We start from the raw sequence: 17,500 nt of genomic DNA, 5'->3' as shown, positions 1-17,500 counted from the left end.
TTCCCTATGGGGGAAAGGTGGGGGGGGGGGGGGAGGGGGGAGGAGGGGGGGAGCAGCGGAAATTCCTCCTCCGCTGGAAAATAGCGAGGAGATGGAGAAATTGTTCATGCCGTTTCATTAAATTTGCATTGGAGGTAGCACTTCTATCGGCTCAAATGAGATGTTTTTCTTTATGTTTTTGACGTTTTAAACCCGGTTACTCTCTCCTCACCCTCCTTTCATTTATCCAGATGTAAACCTCTATAAGGTAAATTCTTAGTTTACATTATAGTCAGTAGTGTCAAGTGTAAGCTAGTTTTATGAGGATAACAAGCAAAGTACGTAATGCTTTTCTGAAAATATAATTTATTTCTGTTTCTAATGATGGTTGTTTGCGTTGATCACCAACTGGAAGTGCTAGTTTAATTTTATAACCGGGCACGACTGTCAGATACACTCCATCTGGCAGGGAGGATTTACGGACCGTCCCGTGACTGAAAGGTCACAGGATCGATCCCCGCGGCAGGCGGCGTGTCACCGAGTCCCTGCCTGCTCACTCACTGTGAGTCGCTCTGCATGAGATGAATGAATGAATTTATTTGACTATTTGATAAAATTACAGCTCTGCAAAAGAAAAAGACACTCAAGCTGTGAGAGCCGTGAAATAGTAGAAACCGTCAGGAGAGCTCAGTGAAGCCCTAAGATGTCTTGTTCATTATATGTGAATACAACAATAACTCGATTTTAAAAATACAACAAATACCTATTATCAAACAGAAAATACTGTTGTATTGAGAGAGAGAGAGAGAGAGAGAGAGGGAGAGAGGGAGAGAGGGAGAGAGAGGAGAAAGAGAGAGGAGAAAGAGAGAGAGGGAGAGAGAGGGAGAGAGAGGGAGAGAGGAGAAAGAGAGGGAGAGAGAGAGAGAGGGAGAGAGGGAGAGAGGAGAAAGAGAGAGAGAGAGGGAGAGAGGAGAAAGAGAGAGAGGGAGGGAGAGAGAGAGAGAGAGGGAGAGAGGAGAAAGAGAGAGGGAGAGAGAGGGAGAGAGGAGAAAGAGAGAGAGAGAGAGGGAGAGAGGAGAAAGAGAGAGAGAGAGACAGGGAGAGAGGAGAAAGAGAGAGAGGAGAAAGAGAGAGAGAGAGAGAGAGAAAGGGAGAGAGGAGAAAGAGAGAGAGAGGGAGAGGAGAGAGAGAGGGAGAGAGAGAGAGGGAGAGAGGAGAAAGAGAGAGAGAGAGAGAGAGAGGGAGAGAGGAGAAAGAGAGAGAGAGAGAGAGGGAGGGAGAGAGAGAGAGAGAGGGAGAGGAGAAAGAGAGAGGGAGAGAGGAGAAAGAGAGAGAGAGAGCGAGAGAGGGAGGGAGAGAGGAGAAAGAGAGAGAGAGAGAGAGAGAGGGAGAGAGGAGAAAGAGAGAGAGAGAGAGAGGGAGGGAGAGAGAGAGAGAGAGGGAGAGGAGAAAGAGAGAGGGAGAGAGGAGAAAGAGAGAGAGAGAGCGAGAGAGGGAGGGAGAGAGGAGAAAGAGAGAGAGAGAGAGAGCGAGAGAGAGGGAGAGAGGAGAAAGAGAGAGAGAGAGAGAGAGAGAGCGGCGTGTTGAGGTCGACTTCTGATTGGATCTCCCACTCTAACGTGTGAAAGTCGTTTTTAATCTGCAGCAAAACTAAAAAAAATCAGCTGATCGGCTTTTCTCAGCGGAGAAACCTCTTCAGATTCTCACAGCTTCATGTTGATTTTTACACCGACGACGACTAAAACAAACATTTTAATGAGAAATTGCATATTTTAGTGTGCTGTCCCTTTACCGTCGGAGTGGAGGCTGAAGGGTTAATGACAGCACTGGTATCATTTTTCTCGGTGGTAATTATCAGATTATTGCTCACAGTAAAATATGTGACTCCTGGCAAAGAAATCTGCATCTTGTCACCGATTAATGAGGCAGCAGGAGGCCGGCTCAGGTGGGAGTGTGTGTGTGTGTGTGTGTGTGTGTGTGTGTGTGTGTGTGTGTGTGTGTGTGTGTTCTACCGCACAATGTCATCTATAGGGAATTTCCCCGACACTGCAAAAAAAAAAAAAAGACAGCTTGAGCATTTGGAAACAAACCGGCGTTAACGGAGCGACAGGAATGCATTAATTAGCGTGTTGCTCGCCGGACGGCGTTCCTCACAGCTGCGTCTTCATCAGCTCAGACAGCCGGCCGCCGCCCGCCGCCCGCTAATTACATCACACCGCCGCGTGCCTCTCCGGCTACATAAATCCTCGGAGAAAGTGCCATTTTGAAGGCCGCTCGCTCTGCTAATTGGCTCTTTCGAGGATCTTCGGAGGCACGGGCCTGCCTGGTGCTCGGGTTGTTTCTGAGGCTAGCGAGGCCGGCCGGGTCGAAGTCCGCTGGCGACGGTTGAGATGGTGAGAGGAAGTCTGGCTGCTGCTCAGAGACCTTCAGATGCAGTGGAGGCAGTTAAAGTCCCCATGAAATTAAGTTCCACTTCCTGGAAAATAAAGTAAAAATTACTTTTTTACTTTGTTAGCTAATTTTCCTTGTCATAATATACACTTATTTACCACTAATAGCCAAAAACTGTACAAAATGTGCATTTTCTTGAATTTTTATTTTATCAAAAATGTATCAAAATCCCACTGATTTTCTTTCCTGTAAAACAGAGTATCTTTAACGATGACCTCACGCTGCACCAGGAGGCGGGAATAAAACATCCAACCAAGAAAACATCACATATTTTTTAACAGTCCCGCCCCTCCGTCCCTCCCATCCAATCAAACTGCCTCTCTCTCCCTAACTGATCTCCCATTGGTTTACACTTCTGAATGACCCCTCCCTGCGTTACGTTCCGTTTCAACAGGAAGTGTCAAATCAACAAAGTAAAGATACTGTTTCTCTTTAAAGCTGCTTCATGCTTCGTTTGGACCTGGACGCAACAGAGCATGTGCGGTCAGAAGGATGTAATTGCAGCCAAAGCGTCTGGACGCTCTGAGTCGCTCGTGGCGTCGCGTCCCTCCTGAAACGTGACACGCCGCCGCCACAGCGTGTCCGTCCGGCGATTGGCTGAACAAAGAGGAACCAGAACGTTTTTGTTTTCTTGTTGAAGATGTGGAAAGTTGAAACAGCGAGGAGCTTCATCTGCTGCTGCACAGAAAACACTCTCAGTCAGTTAGATGATCCATGAAGACAAAGCTCCTCTAACAGGCCGGTGATGTGCTGATTAAATATTCAAACAGAAGTGGGGCATATTAAGAAAGTATAGTTTCACAGCCCCCAAAAAAACATGTGAATTCAAAGCAAATTTTTGGATAGATGTTAGTTTTGTGTGCAATTAAAAAACTAGAAGAGGCTGCAGCAGCCAGAGATCGGTCCATCAGTAAAACTAAACCACAGGAGCGTCGATCCCAGTGGAATATGAACTGCAGAGGGACTTGAAGAATCCACACATTTCTCAACTCAAGGGAAAATCCTTTTTCACAAAGGCAGAAAAAAATATTTCTATTTATTTCTCATCACAGATGCTCTAAATATGAGCTGCAAGGTGCAAAAGTGCCGCACAAACATTAGATTACATCTTCCATCACCGGCTCACCCAGCACATCATGAGTCTACTCCCACACCAGATATCAATTAGCTTCAATTACTTGGGACGCTGACGTCAATAAAGGAAATGGAAAAGTGTCATTTCTATTTAAGTAAGAGGAATTGAAGTTGTTGGGCGCCACAGTCGGAAATTAGAGACTTTATGAATCCGGAACAGCAGCAATCGACTCCTATGAGAAAATAGAAAAGTGAAGTCTTGTGAAACTTATTTTCCAGAGACTCAAAACATGAATAAATACACAGAGCAGTTATATATCTCACAGAAAACAGGACAGAAAGCTCCTGATTTAAACTCTGGGGATTTAATGTTTTTGAGACTCTGAATCCATCTGCATTGTCCCGTCAGTAACATCTTCTCCTCCTGAGTCGCTTCATCTGTTCAGAGAGCGGACAGCAGAGTGAAGCGCTCCGTCCGTCCAGCTGCTCACAGGTCACTCACAGATCACTCCTCTGGTTTCATCGCTCTCCGACGCTCAATAATGTTTTGACTGACCTGCTTGAGTCCACAGTAGGGCTGAACGATCAATCGAAATTTTATCGAAATCGCAATATGGTCTACTGCAATTTTCAAATCGCAGGAGGCGCAATATTTGTTAAAGGCGAAATGTGTGTCAAAATACCATTTTAAATGAAATATTGTGCTGCAGAGATGTCCTGCCTACACATCATATTCTACAGACTTAAGAAAACATCTTTGTTTGGTACAGATCCCCGCAAAAATCAAACCATAATCATTTTAATACGTTTTTCAATGAAAATGAGAATAATGATGTAAAAATGATCATTTGCTCTAATATCGCAAATCATATCGCAATTGCAATATCAGTCAAAATAAAAAATCGCAATTAGATATTTTTTCAAAATCGTTCAGCCCTAGTCCACAGCTGCACTGAAACAGATAGAAAACACTGGAGAAGTTACAACTGACCAAACCATTAATCCTGTTTTCTTTCTTTCGTAAGCCTGGGAGACATTAAAAGATTTTTCCAATCATAAACGACAATGAAAAAGATTGAGCAGCGCACATTTAGCAACTGAAATGTGCAGGTTTCCAGTCTGTTGTGATGCACACACACAACAACAGCTGTCTGAGGAGCACAGATCCAAAGACCAGAGACCGCATGAAAAAGACTGCGAATAAGCGGCTGCAGTTCTCTCGTATGTATTTTACCGCGATATTTTGATACCAAAACAAACGTGCAGCTCATCTGACTCGCAGCAGCTGTGGTTTGTGCTGCAGTTTGCCTGGAAAACAGACTGAGAACACATTCAGGTTTCTTCTTCTGTCCCTCCTCAGCCATCTTGTGTTTTCACTTACGGATTTTTTCCCTCTTGCTTCGTCTGTCGCGATCTCCGTTTTCATTGGCTGTTGAAAATTGCAGCTAAGATTCGAGTCTTTAGCGAGCGCAAACCACGGGATCCTGCAAAGACGAGCCCCGATAAAATCAAACATGTTTGATCTAATCGTGACGCTGCAGACCGGGATCACAGGAGAGAGATCTGAGTCGTTCACTTCTGAAATCGGGATTCAGAAACATGCGATGTGTCCCAGCATTCAGTCACTTCCACCCTGCGGGTCCGTCATTACAAACTCATGTTTCTCAGCCAAGCTTTGTACAAACCGGGAGAACTTTATTTTAAATTCTAGTCCAGATCTCAAGGTTTCAAAAGACACCAAACATGTCAGGCTGAACTACAGGGAAATGTGGAGAAAATGAAGCACAAACATCTGGATTTCCTCCATCTGCTGTGATGTTGCAGCGTCTTGTCTGAATATTTCTCTCAGCCTCAGTGAAGCAGCAGAGACACAAGATGAGGAGACACTGGAGTACAGGATGAAAGAAAAATACATGTTTTTTTCTAACTTTGAAGCTACTTAAGGGGAAATTTAAGTGGTGTGAGGGTGAGTAGCACAACCTCGACACAAGAAGAAACCTTTAATGTTTTCTCACCGGTCATGTGGAAAGAGAAGAGAAGCAGATCTTTAAAGCTCTGTGAGACTCAGGTAGAGTCTTGTGTCTCTTCCTCCAAGATAAAACCTGAAACCTGAAAAAATCTGTTGCTCCGGTCGAAGAAACTGGAGAATTGTGTTTTTTTTCTCTCTCCATTCACTGCCGTTGTCTGGAGGAACAGTCTGAAAATCACTTCTAGCACATAAAGGAACGCCGACAAAGCGAAAAAGCCTGACTGACACCCTGCCCGGCTCTGATTGGCTCTTGGCAGTCTGTGATGCGTTCAGGAGCCTGCAGATGTCGGCGGTTCAGAGTGAGAACTCCTCACGCCACATCCTGTCTCCTGCCAAGCCTCTGATTGTTTTGGATGGAAAAGATCTGCTGTAGATCTGTCCCATAATCCTTTGCTGTTCACTCCAGCCAAACACTTCCTCTTCTGCAAGGCTGGAGGAGTTAATTACATTTACATTTAGTTGAATAGCTTTATTTGTGTACTTCGACCTTTTTCAATTTTACTTTTAAGATTTTACCTAAGAATAGTACTTCACTGCATTTTAAATCACAGTGAACAGTCAGTCAGCAGAGAAGAGAATCTGGTTTTAATCCATCTGGTTTTACTGCATTTTGGCGCTTTATTTTGTAATTTCACATCTAACATCTAACAATAGATAAGAATGGCGTGACGTTTCAAACAGGCCACGCCTGCAAAGTGTACAAGTACAAAACCAGATTCAATCTCTATGAACAAAACAATAAATCAACATTTTCTGTGGTTGATTTTTCTGTGTTCTAATAGAGGATGTGAATATAACTGACAACTGAGCCTCCGGCCGCTGTCTTGGATATGAGCTTTATGTTTATTAAACCTTTCAATTTGAACAAGTTTAACACTGAAATCCAGTCGGAGGAAACTTGTACCGATGGAACGAAGAAAATAATACGTTTACTAATAACTGTAAATAGACGAAAAAAGTGGGAGACAGGACTTTGACAAAGCAGATTCTGTCAATATACAAAAGACGAGTCTCACTTTTTTCACCATACAGGGATGTGAAACTATTTCCAGACTGTTCCTCCAGACAGTGGCAGTGAATGGAGAGAGAAAAAAACACAATTCTCCAGTCTGCTCTACCGGAGCAACAGATCACAGAATCACTGATTTTGGGGTTTTATCATGGAGGAAGAGACACGACCCAAGATACTACCAGAGCTACACAGAGATTTAAACACGTAAACGTTTACAAGTCGTAGCAACGAGACGTCGTCCTGTTCTGCTGCTTCTTCTGATCTGAGCTGAACGCAGCGAGAATCATCTGCTGTTTTGTCTGGTCGAGGTGAAGATCAGACTCTCCCTCAGCTTCCTCCTTCTCATCACCTGGCTCTCTGCTGAGCGGCAACACGAGCGGCAACATGAGCGGCAACACGAGCGGCAACACCAGCAGCAACACCATCAGCAACACGAGCAGCAACATGAGCAGCAGATAAACAGCGAGCCGGAGGCAGATTCTCCTCCTCAGATAATTACTCTGCACAATGTAAAACAAATCCCTCTGCTCCTGCCATTGTTACGGTCTAGATTGCTTCCTATTCATTCATTCCATTGTAATGCAGCACCCCCCCCCACCCACCCACCCCCACCCCACACACACACACACACACACACACACACACACTCCCCTTATTTTCTCCACCTTGGCCTATTTTTAAGCCGAGGAGAAATAATTACAGTGTTCCCGTGCAGAACAGCTGCTGATATCCAGCCCTGTGCATGTAAACATCACATGGCTTCACTACAGACTCTGACTGTGAGGGGAAGAGCAGCATGAGCAAGGCAGGAACACCGTCAGGGTCGAGGGTTCGATTCCCCCCGAGGCCCCCAGGCTGCTGCTGTAAGGAAGTTTAGATAAAACTAAATATGATATTATATTACCTGCCATGAGGAACCTGAACATGTCAGCTGGGATTCACAGATCTGAGGCTCGGAAACATGATACGTGAACCTTAATTTAATCAAATTTATAATTACCTTCAGTAGAGGTTAGTGCCCTGGTCTTATGACTGTAAGTTACTGGTTCAAATCCCCAGACCGATTTGGGAAAATTCACAACAAATACCAATGAGTGGCACTGAATGTGAAAAACTACAATTTTGGTGATTTTTCATGTTTTAACTTAAAGGATTAAATGGTTCTCTTTCAGCCTCAACCCTTTCAAACCCCGCTGTATAAGCTCTAAGACACATGGTAGTCCAGCTGAAAACCGGGTCCAGATCCGAGGTTTCCAGCTGACAGTGACGACCTGCTCCAGGCCACCAGCAGCAGACTGTGGCTGCACTGGGAAGCTCCCAGTCCGGGTTCTGGGAACTGTCTGAATGTGAAGCGTTCCTTCCTGGATATTTGCTGTAATCTGTAATATTTAACATCAGCTGACTCCAGATCAGATCCAGTGTGTCGTTTGATTCCCTCTCTCAGCTCGTCACGGCTCCCTGTGTGAGACCAAACTGCAGAGTCTTTGACACCGGGTGGAATATGAATATTGATTGATTGATTGATTGATTGACTGTGTTCTGTCTGTCTCCAGGTCCAGTGGCCGTGTATAAATCCCAAGTACAAGGTGAAGAAGAAGAATTACAAAAACTCTGGGATCGTTATTCTGAACCAGTGCAAGGTGATTGGCTGTCGTGTCCCTCAGCCCCTCCCACTCTGTTCATTAGCCCCTCCCACTCTGTCCCTCAGCCCCTCCCACTCTGTTCATTAGCCCCTCCCACTCTGTTCATTAGCCCCTCCCATCATTCCATTAGACTCCTCCCAGTCTTTCTATCAGCGCATCAAATAGAGCTTTAAAAATATAATCTATTATATTTATTATAATTCCAATATTTACATTAATGAAATTACAATTAATGATGTAATCACTAACTGTATGTAATCTGATTACACTGTTGCTTTCAGGTGATTTTGCCTCCAAATTTGATACAAAATGCAGCTATTTTTTATTATTATTCCAGTGTACCGACTGTAATTTGAATAGTTAATATCACTACTGTCATTAAATTGTAACCTTACAGTTACAGTTTTTTTGGTAATACAGTAACTGTAATCCCACTACATTTATCTGTTGCTCTTCAGTGTCACATTTCATCCTCTCCTCTGTTTTCCATCTTTCTCTTGATGTGCTTTCTTTCACACACACACACACACACACACACACACACACACTCTGCAGTAAGCAGAGAGAGCGTAACTGAGATTCATGTGAAATACAATCATTTAATTATTAGTCATAATAATATCATATAATGTGATATAATATAATGTTTTTTTTAAATCAAGCATTGTTCTAACAGTGCCAGATAAATAACATTAAAGTTTTTAATATTTGGCTTTTGGTTTTTGTGAACAAAACCCTTTTCAGACTCTTTGTAAAGCTTTCTGTTTCTGTTCAGCTGTTTAAATGTTAAACAGAACAAAGCCGGCTAGAAAACATTCTTCTTCTTTAAAGGTGAAGTTCCTCGGTTCCTTTTTGTTTTTCGGAGGCGGTTCGCCTCCGAAAAACAAAAAGGAACCGAGGAACTTCACCTTTTAAAGAAGAAGAATGTTGGTGTCAGACCGTAACGGCGCGTTCAGCTGGTTAACCTGACATTTCCCCCGCCAGACGATCCTGAACGCGGCGAGTCTGGGGAATCCTGAACGCCGATAACATTTAGCACGCCGCCACTCGACACGTGAAGAGTTTCCTCTGTGAAAAGAGACGGGAAATGAGCTGTAGCACAACACTGACGCAAATTACGGTGCTTTTTAAAAGGGTAGGAGGTAATTTGCACTTGATAGATGAAGAGTTTCCTCTGCGAGGGGAAACGGCAGCCGCTTGAAAAGAGCCGGGCCGATGAAACGGATGGAAGCACAAAATTAAAACCGATTTTCAAGAGGAGGAGGAGCAGCTCGGCCTCGGCTGACAGGATGAGAGCGGATCCACTGATGAACTTCAAGTAAATGATTTTTTCCCCATCAGTGAACATAATGCGTCCATTCTCAGCTGCACTTAATGATATATAATGATGATGATGGCACCTCTGCAGGTTATTTTCAAACCTCATATACTGAAAAATCCCTTTGAATGTGTCCGGCAGCGGCTCGTTAAGCAGCAGCCGTTTCCTCCGCCGCAGCCCGGTGACGTCGTCTTCAGGACGCCGCCGGGTTCGATGGGAAATACGTCCGGCCAGCTGTCGCCTTCAACAGCACACTCAGAAACTCAGAAACCGGTCGGCTCATTCTGTTCCATCAGAGAAACTTTTGGGAGACATCATCCAATCACATACCAGTGTTGTCTCAACTATCAGTGAATCATCAGTGACTCTACAACCTGCTTGTGGTCTGAAATCGGCTTTGACTGATCTGCGGTTATAACTCCTCTCTTCCTCCTGTAGCTCTTGGACCCACAGACAGTCTTGTCTCCAGTCAGCTGTCAGTTGCTGCAACAACGAGTCCAAACTGTTTGTCAGAATATCTCCAGAGAAGTTGTTTGTGTCTCCACAGAGTCGAGAGGAAACAGACTCAGTTCCTCCGTTAATCAGAACTGTTTTTCTCTGCTGCAGCACAGAGCGCTGTGGGGTGAAAGGCGGTTCCCGGCGGAGCAATCTGGTTCCGGACGGTCGGGTCGGATCGTAAACAGTAGAGTTCGGTAGAAGACGATCCGCCGAGGGGAAACGGTCGGTGCCGCCGCTCTCCGGGCCGCGGAGAGAAATACGTCGGTCGCTCTCCGTATCGTTTTCACAGACGGCTTTTCTGGAGATATTCTGACAAACAGTTTGGACTCGTTGTTGCAGCAACTGACAGCTGACTGGAGACAAGACTGTCTGTGGGTCCAAGAGCTACAGACAAGACTGTCTGTGGGTCCAACAGCTACAGACAATACTGTCTGTGGGTCCAACAGCTACAGACAATACTGTCTGTGGGTCCAACAACTACAGGAGGAAGAGAGGAGTTATATAGAGGAACTAAATCACTGAACTGATCCTTTAAGATTTACTGAAGATCTGAAGGGTTTCACTCTGAGATGCTGTGTATCCATTTTGACGTCAGTATTTGATGTCAAAAAGGCGATTCTCCTCAGAAAGAGTGATCTTGAAGTGACTCTTAACTGTTAAGTGCTTCACTTTCATACCAACAGTCATTTTGTAAATTTCTTTATTGGATCTCATTTTGGAATTAAACTCATTATGCTGTTGAAGAGATTGAGTCGTAACCCGTCATTACTGAGAGCGGCTCAGTCTGACTGCAGATGTTTCACATCACACTGCTGTCCAGCTGTCAGGAAGCACAGTGAAGACCGGCTTCAATCCACTAAATCAGGATGTAAACAAACCAGTGGCAGGCAGCAGGGTGTGTGTGTGTGTGTGTGTGTGTGTGTGTGTGTGTGCCAGTGCTGGTTACTCACCCGTCTGTTTCCTGTCCACAGATCATCAAGATGCATTCATTCCTGGATTACATCATGGGAGGCTGCCAGATCCAGTTTACAGTGAGAGCACACACACACACACACACACACACACACACACACACACACACACAGCTGATAGCCTGATATCATGTTTACAGCATCCTGTTTCATATTCCCATCACATAAATCCTGCATTCATTCATGACTAAACGGAATATTACAGATGTTACCATGGAAACGGTAACCATGACGAGGCGTACAGCAGCCTCAGCGTCCCAGCTAACACAGCTAAGTTAAAAACACACTCACACAGTTCAGTGCCTTGCTGAAGGGCCCAACAGGGAGGAAGAGTGTTTTGATGTTTCCACGCTTCCCATTCACTTTCTATAGCTGCATTCTGGATGCTTCACTCACCCACTGTTCCCTATGCAGTGTTTGTCATACGGCAGCGAGTCTCCAGAGGCGCCGCGTCACGTCGGCCGCTCCACATTTGCATAAAGTTGAGTTCTAGTCTTCTTTATGCAAATGAGCAGTGTCCAACATGACTCCGCCGCCTCTGAAACTCCTGAACCTCGAGAACAAACCGCTGAACTGCCTGCAGATCCAAAATGAATCAGGATCCAGCAGCTGCCTCAAATAAGATCCGATAAAAAGAGAACACACATCACACCAAACAGACAAGTGCAACATTCATTTGCTGCTTATGAAATTGTGTTGGACGGACTGGAGACCTGTCCTTGCACCCAATGCATGCTGGGATACACGTCAGCACCCTGAAAAGGAACAAGCAGTTAATGAATTAGTGATATTAGTGCGCATGTGTAAACACAATCTGCGGCGCTCACTCCTCCTCCAACAAGTTCAAACGTCTTCTTCTTCTTCTCTGCTCTTCACCCAGTCGCTTCTCAACATGAGACTTGTTGTTTTACGCGTGTTTTACATGTTGATTCTTTGCCGTGACGCCGCAAAACGATGTTTCCCACGATGTTTCCCACGATGTTTCCCACGATGTTTCCCACGATGTTTCCCACGATGTTTCCCACGATGTTTCCCACGATGTTTAAATGTTTCATAGCACTGTTGTCGGGGCGGGAACCACGTTTACGTGGTTCCCGCCCCGACAACAGTCACACACCTGCGAAGAAGAATGCTTATTTTGTGTATTTTTTAAATTTTCCAGTGGGGTTTTATGAAACTCACTCAACACACAAACAACCGTGGAAAGTTTCAGTTCAAAGAAGAGGAAGAAAATGAGAAATAGAAGCATTGCGGCGTGTTTTTCGGCGGCGGCGGCGGCGGCGGCGGCGGCGGCGGCGGCGGCGACGGCTAACGGAGCGGTTTGCCGGCGGCGTTTCATCATCTGGTCTCCGGGGGAAACTCCCTCTGCTCCTGTAATCAGGCTGCAGGTGAAGCTGGCTCCAGATCAGCTGAACGAGCGCAGGAGGGATTTCTCTCTCTCTCTCTCTCGCTCTCTCGCTCTCACATCTGAAGCTGCTTTCTTCCAATTTTCTTTAAAAAGATGAGGCACACACACACACACACACACACACACACACACACACACACACACACACACACACTGCACAAAGCCAATTATTTCTTTTTCATGTGCAGCATTCTGGATACCAGCTCACACCCAGTTTATGTTCAGGATATTATGTTTATTCATTCAACCGTTTTATTTATGATTACAATAATATAAACAACACCCGCACACACACACACACACACACACACACACACACACACACACACACACACACACACACACAAATCTCCTGATGGTGAACAGATTCAACAACAGATCCTGCTGGAAGACAATAAAGCAGCAACTGGTCCGTCCTCATTTTGCATTTCTATTCTTGCTTTACACTAAAATTAGTTTTTAACAATAAAAGTAGATCCGGTCTCCTCAACAGGAACTATCTCTCCTAAATGGTATCCCTCCGCTGTGTTCACCCTGATGAAGGCAAAAGCCAATTTTAAACATGTTCTAGTCCATTTTAATAAAGGTTTTATAAAGTTAAAACCTTCATGAGTGCCTGGTCTGGGATCAGTTTACCATTTTTTTTCACTTAAGTACCTTCAAGCGCTCCAGTTACCTTGCATCTTTAAGCGGAACATTGCTTTAAGCGACCCGTCCTGAAGCCGCTCTCTGATTGGTCCTCGTCCCTCCAGGTAGCGATCGACTTCACCGCCTCGAACGGAGATCCTCGCAACAGCTGCTCGCTGCACTACATCCACCCGTACCAGCCCAACGAGTACCTGAAGGCCCTGGTGGCTGTGGGCGAGATCTGCCAGGACTACGACAGGTGAGCCGCCTGTCGGACCAGCTGACACACTCCGGCCAATGGGAGCGCTTACATTCATTAGAGAAAGAAATCCACCATGAAACTCTAAAATAAGCTGTTAGTGATGAACTTTTCATCTCTGGCTCCATCCAGCAGTTAGTTGTGTTTTTCTTCTTGGTGGAGAACCGGCCAATCGTAGACGAGGTGACGTCACCTCCAGATGTTTCCAGCAGCTACAGTGGAGTTTGATATGAGAAAATGTTTCAGGATGGAAAACATCAGCGGTAAACGTCAGGTTTTGGTGTCAGTCCCTCAGAATCAAAGAGCGAGGGCTTCTTTCTCTTCTTTCTCTTCTTTCAGTCATTTTGGTATCGAGGAAATTTCACTTGATTGATGAAAATTGACAAGTTGATTTGCATCAGAAACAAGTGGAATTATCTCAATCCACTGGCCAAGTTTAAATGACATTAGATGGATATTTTTGCAATGTAGAAAAAGCATCTTTATTAATACTGAGATGGATTTTGAAGTGATGATCCTAACAGGAGAGCCCCGTTCCACGATGAGATGTCAGCCAACACAAAATAACATAAAAAATAAAACTATGATACATTTTAATGGAAAGATAAAATGATGATGCATTTTTAGGGAGTTGATCCCAGCGATGTTGAAATGTTTTTACACATGGATATAACGTACAGAGTTTTGGAAATTAACTTTACATTTATTTTGGTTTGAACTTTTGAATTTTAGTTGGTTAATTTTTTTCATCAGCTTCTTTCACCAAGATAAAAACATTTATCTTACTGCTCTTAAAAGGTTTGTAGAACTGTCAGCGTTGCTCATTGCTAACTTCACTCACCTCTACCTACAAGCTAACAAGCTAGCTTGCGGCTACCAGTACCCATTGTTTACTATGAGGAATGCTAGCAGTGCTAATAAGCCATACTGCAAAATCCACTTTGCAAAAAAATGTTAAAAAAGTGTCAATGCAAAAACTTTTTTCCTCAGTGTGATAAATGTCTGGTAAAGAAAAATAACAAAAACACAAAATGCCAAGTGTCCTCTTAAAGACTGAACACACACACACACACACACACACACACCCTCCCACACTCTCTTAATTCATATCTAATTTCTCCGGCTTGTTATTTGTGTATTTACTGGGTTTTGTACTTTCTCCTCCTCCTCATCAGGTTTTAATAGAGCAGTTGCCAGTTTGTCACCTTGAGTTTTCTTCTCTTTCTCTTTTGGCCGAGACGGTTTTTAAGTCCTTCAGGCTCCTCTGCTTTGCCCACGCAGGTTTTTATAATACACATAGTGTTTTTATAAAGCAGTGTTTCATACTTTATGCAGATGAAACACTGAATCACCCTCTGCAGCCACAGCTCGTTTCTTCAGGTTTCAATTAAGAGTTTGGTTCCAAAGTAAAACACCAACTCTGATAAAGTGATTGACAGCAGAACACTAAAACTAATGATGATTCTTCTTAAAGGATAACAGGTAAATAAAGTCCTTGTTTTTTAAAATTATAATACTTTAAAAGCCTGGATGCTCTACAGAGAGTTTGAATGATGAACGTCAGATAATGATGTAACACTTTAGCTCATGGAACACATATTAAGTTACTTATTAACATGCATATTAGTAGTGTTTTGGTTCATTATTAGTCATTACAAACCACTTATTAGCACCTTATTCTGCACTATTGTATTCTACAAGTATAGTTTTCCCTCAACAGCCTCCTAATTAGTGTTTATATCAGTCAGTAAGGAAGCTGTTGAACATGAATCAGGCTTTTAGTCTGCTTTGCTCAGTATGGGGTTAAAAGGTGTTAGTATCACATGTTATTGAGAGAAATTATTACACTATTGAGGGAAAAGCCATAGTTAATAGTTAATGTGTGTTCCCTAATATGAAGTGTTACCCATTTTTCTCCTAAATGGAAATGAGTCTTCAGATGTGACTCCAGTCTGTAATCTTGTTTCCACTTCAGTATCATCTCTATTATCATCCTTTATTGCAAGTCATTTTCTGCTTTAAGGTTTCTTCCCTTCTTCACACTTCGGGGAACGAGAGCGAAGCAATCACTTCCCCGGCTCGGCTCCCTCAGCCAATCAGAGCGCTGCGGCTGAATCGGCTCATTAGGAAACCCGCCGCCCGCTAATCATCGCCTTCCGCTCCTTCTTCTTCTTCTTCCAGTCTAATCATGTCGGTTTTGTTCTTCTCTCCTCGCAGCGACAAAATGTTCCCGGCGTTCGGCTTCGGAGCGCGGATCCCCCCCGAGTTCAAGGTAATTTCCTGTTCCGCCGCCGGACCGGCCCAGCAGGCGGTCCGGCCGGCGGCCGAGAGGCGAGGCCGGACCGGGCCGGGCGCCGGTGATTAGCCACCCCACCCCCCCCCCCCCTGCCGCCCTCCTGGCCCCCTACTCTCGGTGACTGGACCCCAGATGGGAACACTTAAAAAAACCCACAAAAAACCCACAAAATAAACCAAAAAACCCCTAAAAAAAAAAAAAAAAACACTGTTGCAAATTATCGATTCCTCCTGCACATTGATTCTTGCTGTCTCTAGAAAAAAATCATTTTATTTTACATGAGATAAAAAGTTTAGGAGCCAATCAGGAACTTTTTCTAGAGACTTGGTGCAGGCAGGAATCAGTACTTTTCATCACGTCAAATTCAGCAACACTTTATTTGGATCGGCAACTATCAGGTGTTAAAAAGTAGACGTTCAAAATGTTCAAAGTGTCTCTATTTGCTGCCTCTCTACTGACTATTTAACCCTGAGATGAACCCTAGCTCAGACATTGAGACTTTTCACACAATTATAAGTCTCACTTGAAACTTTTCAGTGACATTGTTGTCACTTGATCTATCTAAACTAAAGTGTGATCGTTTTTTGAGATGTTAACTGATATCTGGGAGTTGTTTGAGACAATAAAACCAGACATCACCTCCACTTAGAGTGAGTGCAAATTGAACTGCAGATGGTTGAGGCACTAAATCAATGATTCTCTTTTTTAAAACTGAAAAGCAGCTGAACATCACTGGACGTGTCGTAGTGTCTCTCTTCAGTTTGACTCTGTGTAATCAGATTGATTTGTTCTGTCTCTGCCTGCTGTCGCCCTTTAACGGAAACTATTCTCAGTCTTAAAACACACAAACTGACTGATGAGACGTTTGAGATCTTGTTTTACAACAAAGCAAAAAGCACCACAAGTTGCTGCTGTGGCATTTTATCACTTCTGATCACAAAATGACTGATGTGATGAAAAGAGTTTTTATTTGAAACTAGAAGTCTCAGTAGAGTCAAACCTCCATCAACACTGAACAATTCTCCAAGCTGCAGCCTCTCTAAAGGTTTCTGTTTGTTTATCGTTTGGGTTCAATTTTCCTGCAAAACAGCATAAGCAACGCTGTTTAGCAACCGAGTTGGAAGTCCCGTATGTTGGGCTTTCCCACCAGCACCTGAACGCAGCATAAGAGTTCTGCCTAAAAAAGAAAACCGTCTAATGGTGAAAATCCCAGATCCAGATCACCAGCAAAATCTTTCCAGAAGGAAGCTCGTATCTCCCGTCTTTTCCCATGTGTCCTGAACGCAGCATCACTCACTCAACTGTTCCTGTTGCTCCCGGCAACTGGAGAATGATTGACACTTCCTGTACAACAGCCAGTGAATGTCACCTGTCAGTGATTACACACTGAGCCTGACCAGAGAGAGAGAGAGGGGGGGGGGGGGGAGAGAGAGAGAGAGAGAGAGAGAGAGAGAGAGAGGGAGGGAGGGAGGGAGAGAGAGAGAGGGAGAGAGAGAGAGAGAGAGAGAGGGAGAGAGGGGGGGGAAGAGAGAGAGAGAGGAGAGGGGGGAGAGAGAGAGACAGAGAGAGAGAGAGAAAGGAGGAAGAGAAGAAGAAGATGGAAGAGGAGGGAAAGACCAATATTAGATGTCAAGAGAAAAAAATGAATGAGTTAACATGAGAAGAAGATAAGAGAGAGAGAGAGAGAGAGAGGGGGGGGGAGAGAGAGAAGGAGAGAGGGGGGAAAGAGAGAGGGAGAGGGGGAGAGAAGAGAGAGAGAGAGGGAGAGGGGGAGAAGAGAGAGAGAGGGGGAGAAGAGAAAGAGAGAGGGAGAGAGAGGGAGAGGGAGAGAGGGAGAGGGAGAGAGAGACAGGGAGAGAGAAAGGAGGAAGAGAAGAAGATGGAAGAGGAGGGAAAGACCAATATTAGATGTCAAGAGAAAAAATTGAATGAGTT

General features: G+C 44.4%; 1 protein-coding gene across 1 annotated transcript in view; it reads left to right on the top strand.

The window, feature by feature from the left end:
- cpne4a (copine IVa) overlaps positions 1-17,500 on the top strand; it is an 87,871-nt gene that overhangs the window by 59,349 nt on the left and 11,022 nt on the right. The window contains exons 8-11 of the mRNA XM_078287048.1: positions 8,099-8,185; positions 10,976-11,035; positions 13,136-13,269; positions 15,487-15,541. Of these exons, the coding sequence (XP_078143174.1) occupies positions 8,099-8,185; positions 10,976-11,035; positions 13,136-13,269; positions 15,487-15,541 (336 nt within the window). The remainder of the gene's footprint in view (positions 1-8,098; positions 8,186-10,975; positions 11,036-13,135; positions 13,270-15,486; positions 15,542-17,500) is intronic.

This window comes from Centroberyx gerrardi, chromosome 12, assembly GCF_048128805.1.
Source record: "Centroberyx gerrardi isolate f3 chromosome 12, fCenGer3.hap1.cur.20231027, whole genome shotgun sequence".
Lineage (NCBI taxonomy): Eukaryota > Metazoa > Chordata > Actinopteri > Beryciformes > Berycidae > Centroberyx > Centroberyx gerrardi.
Note: the sequence above shows the minus strand (reverse complement) of the source record. Positions and strands in the feature narration are given on the sequence as shown.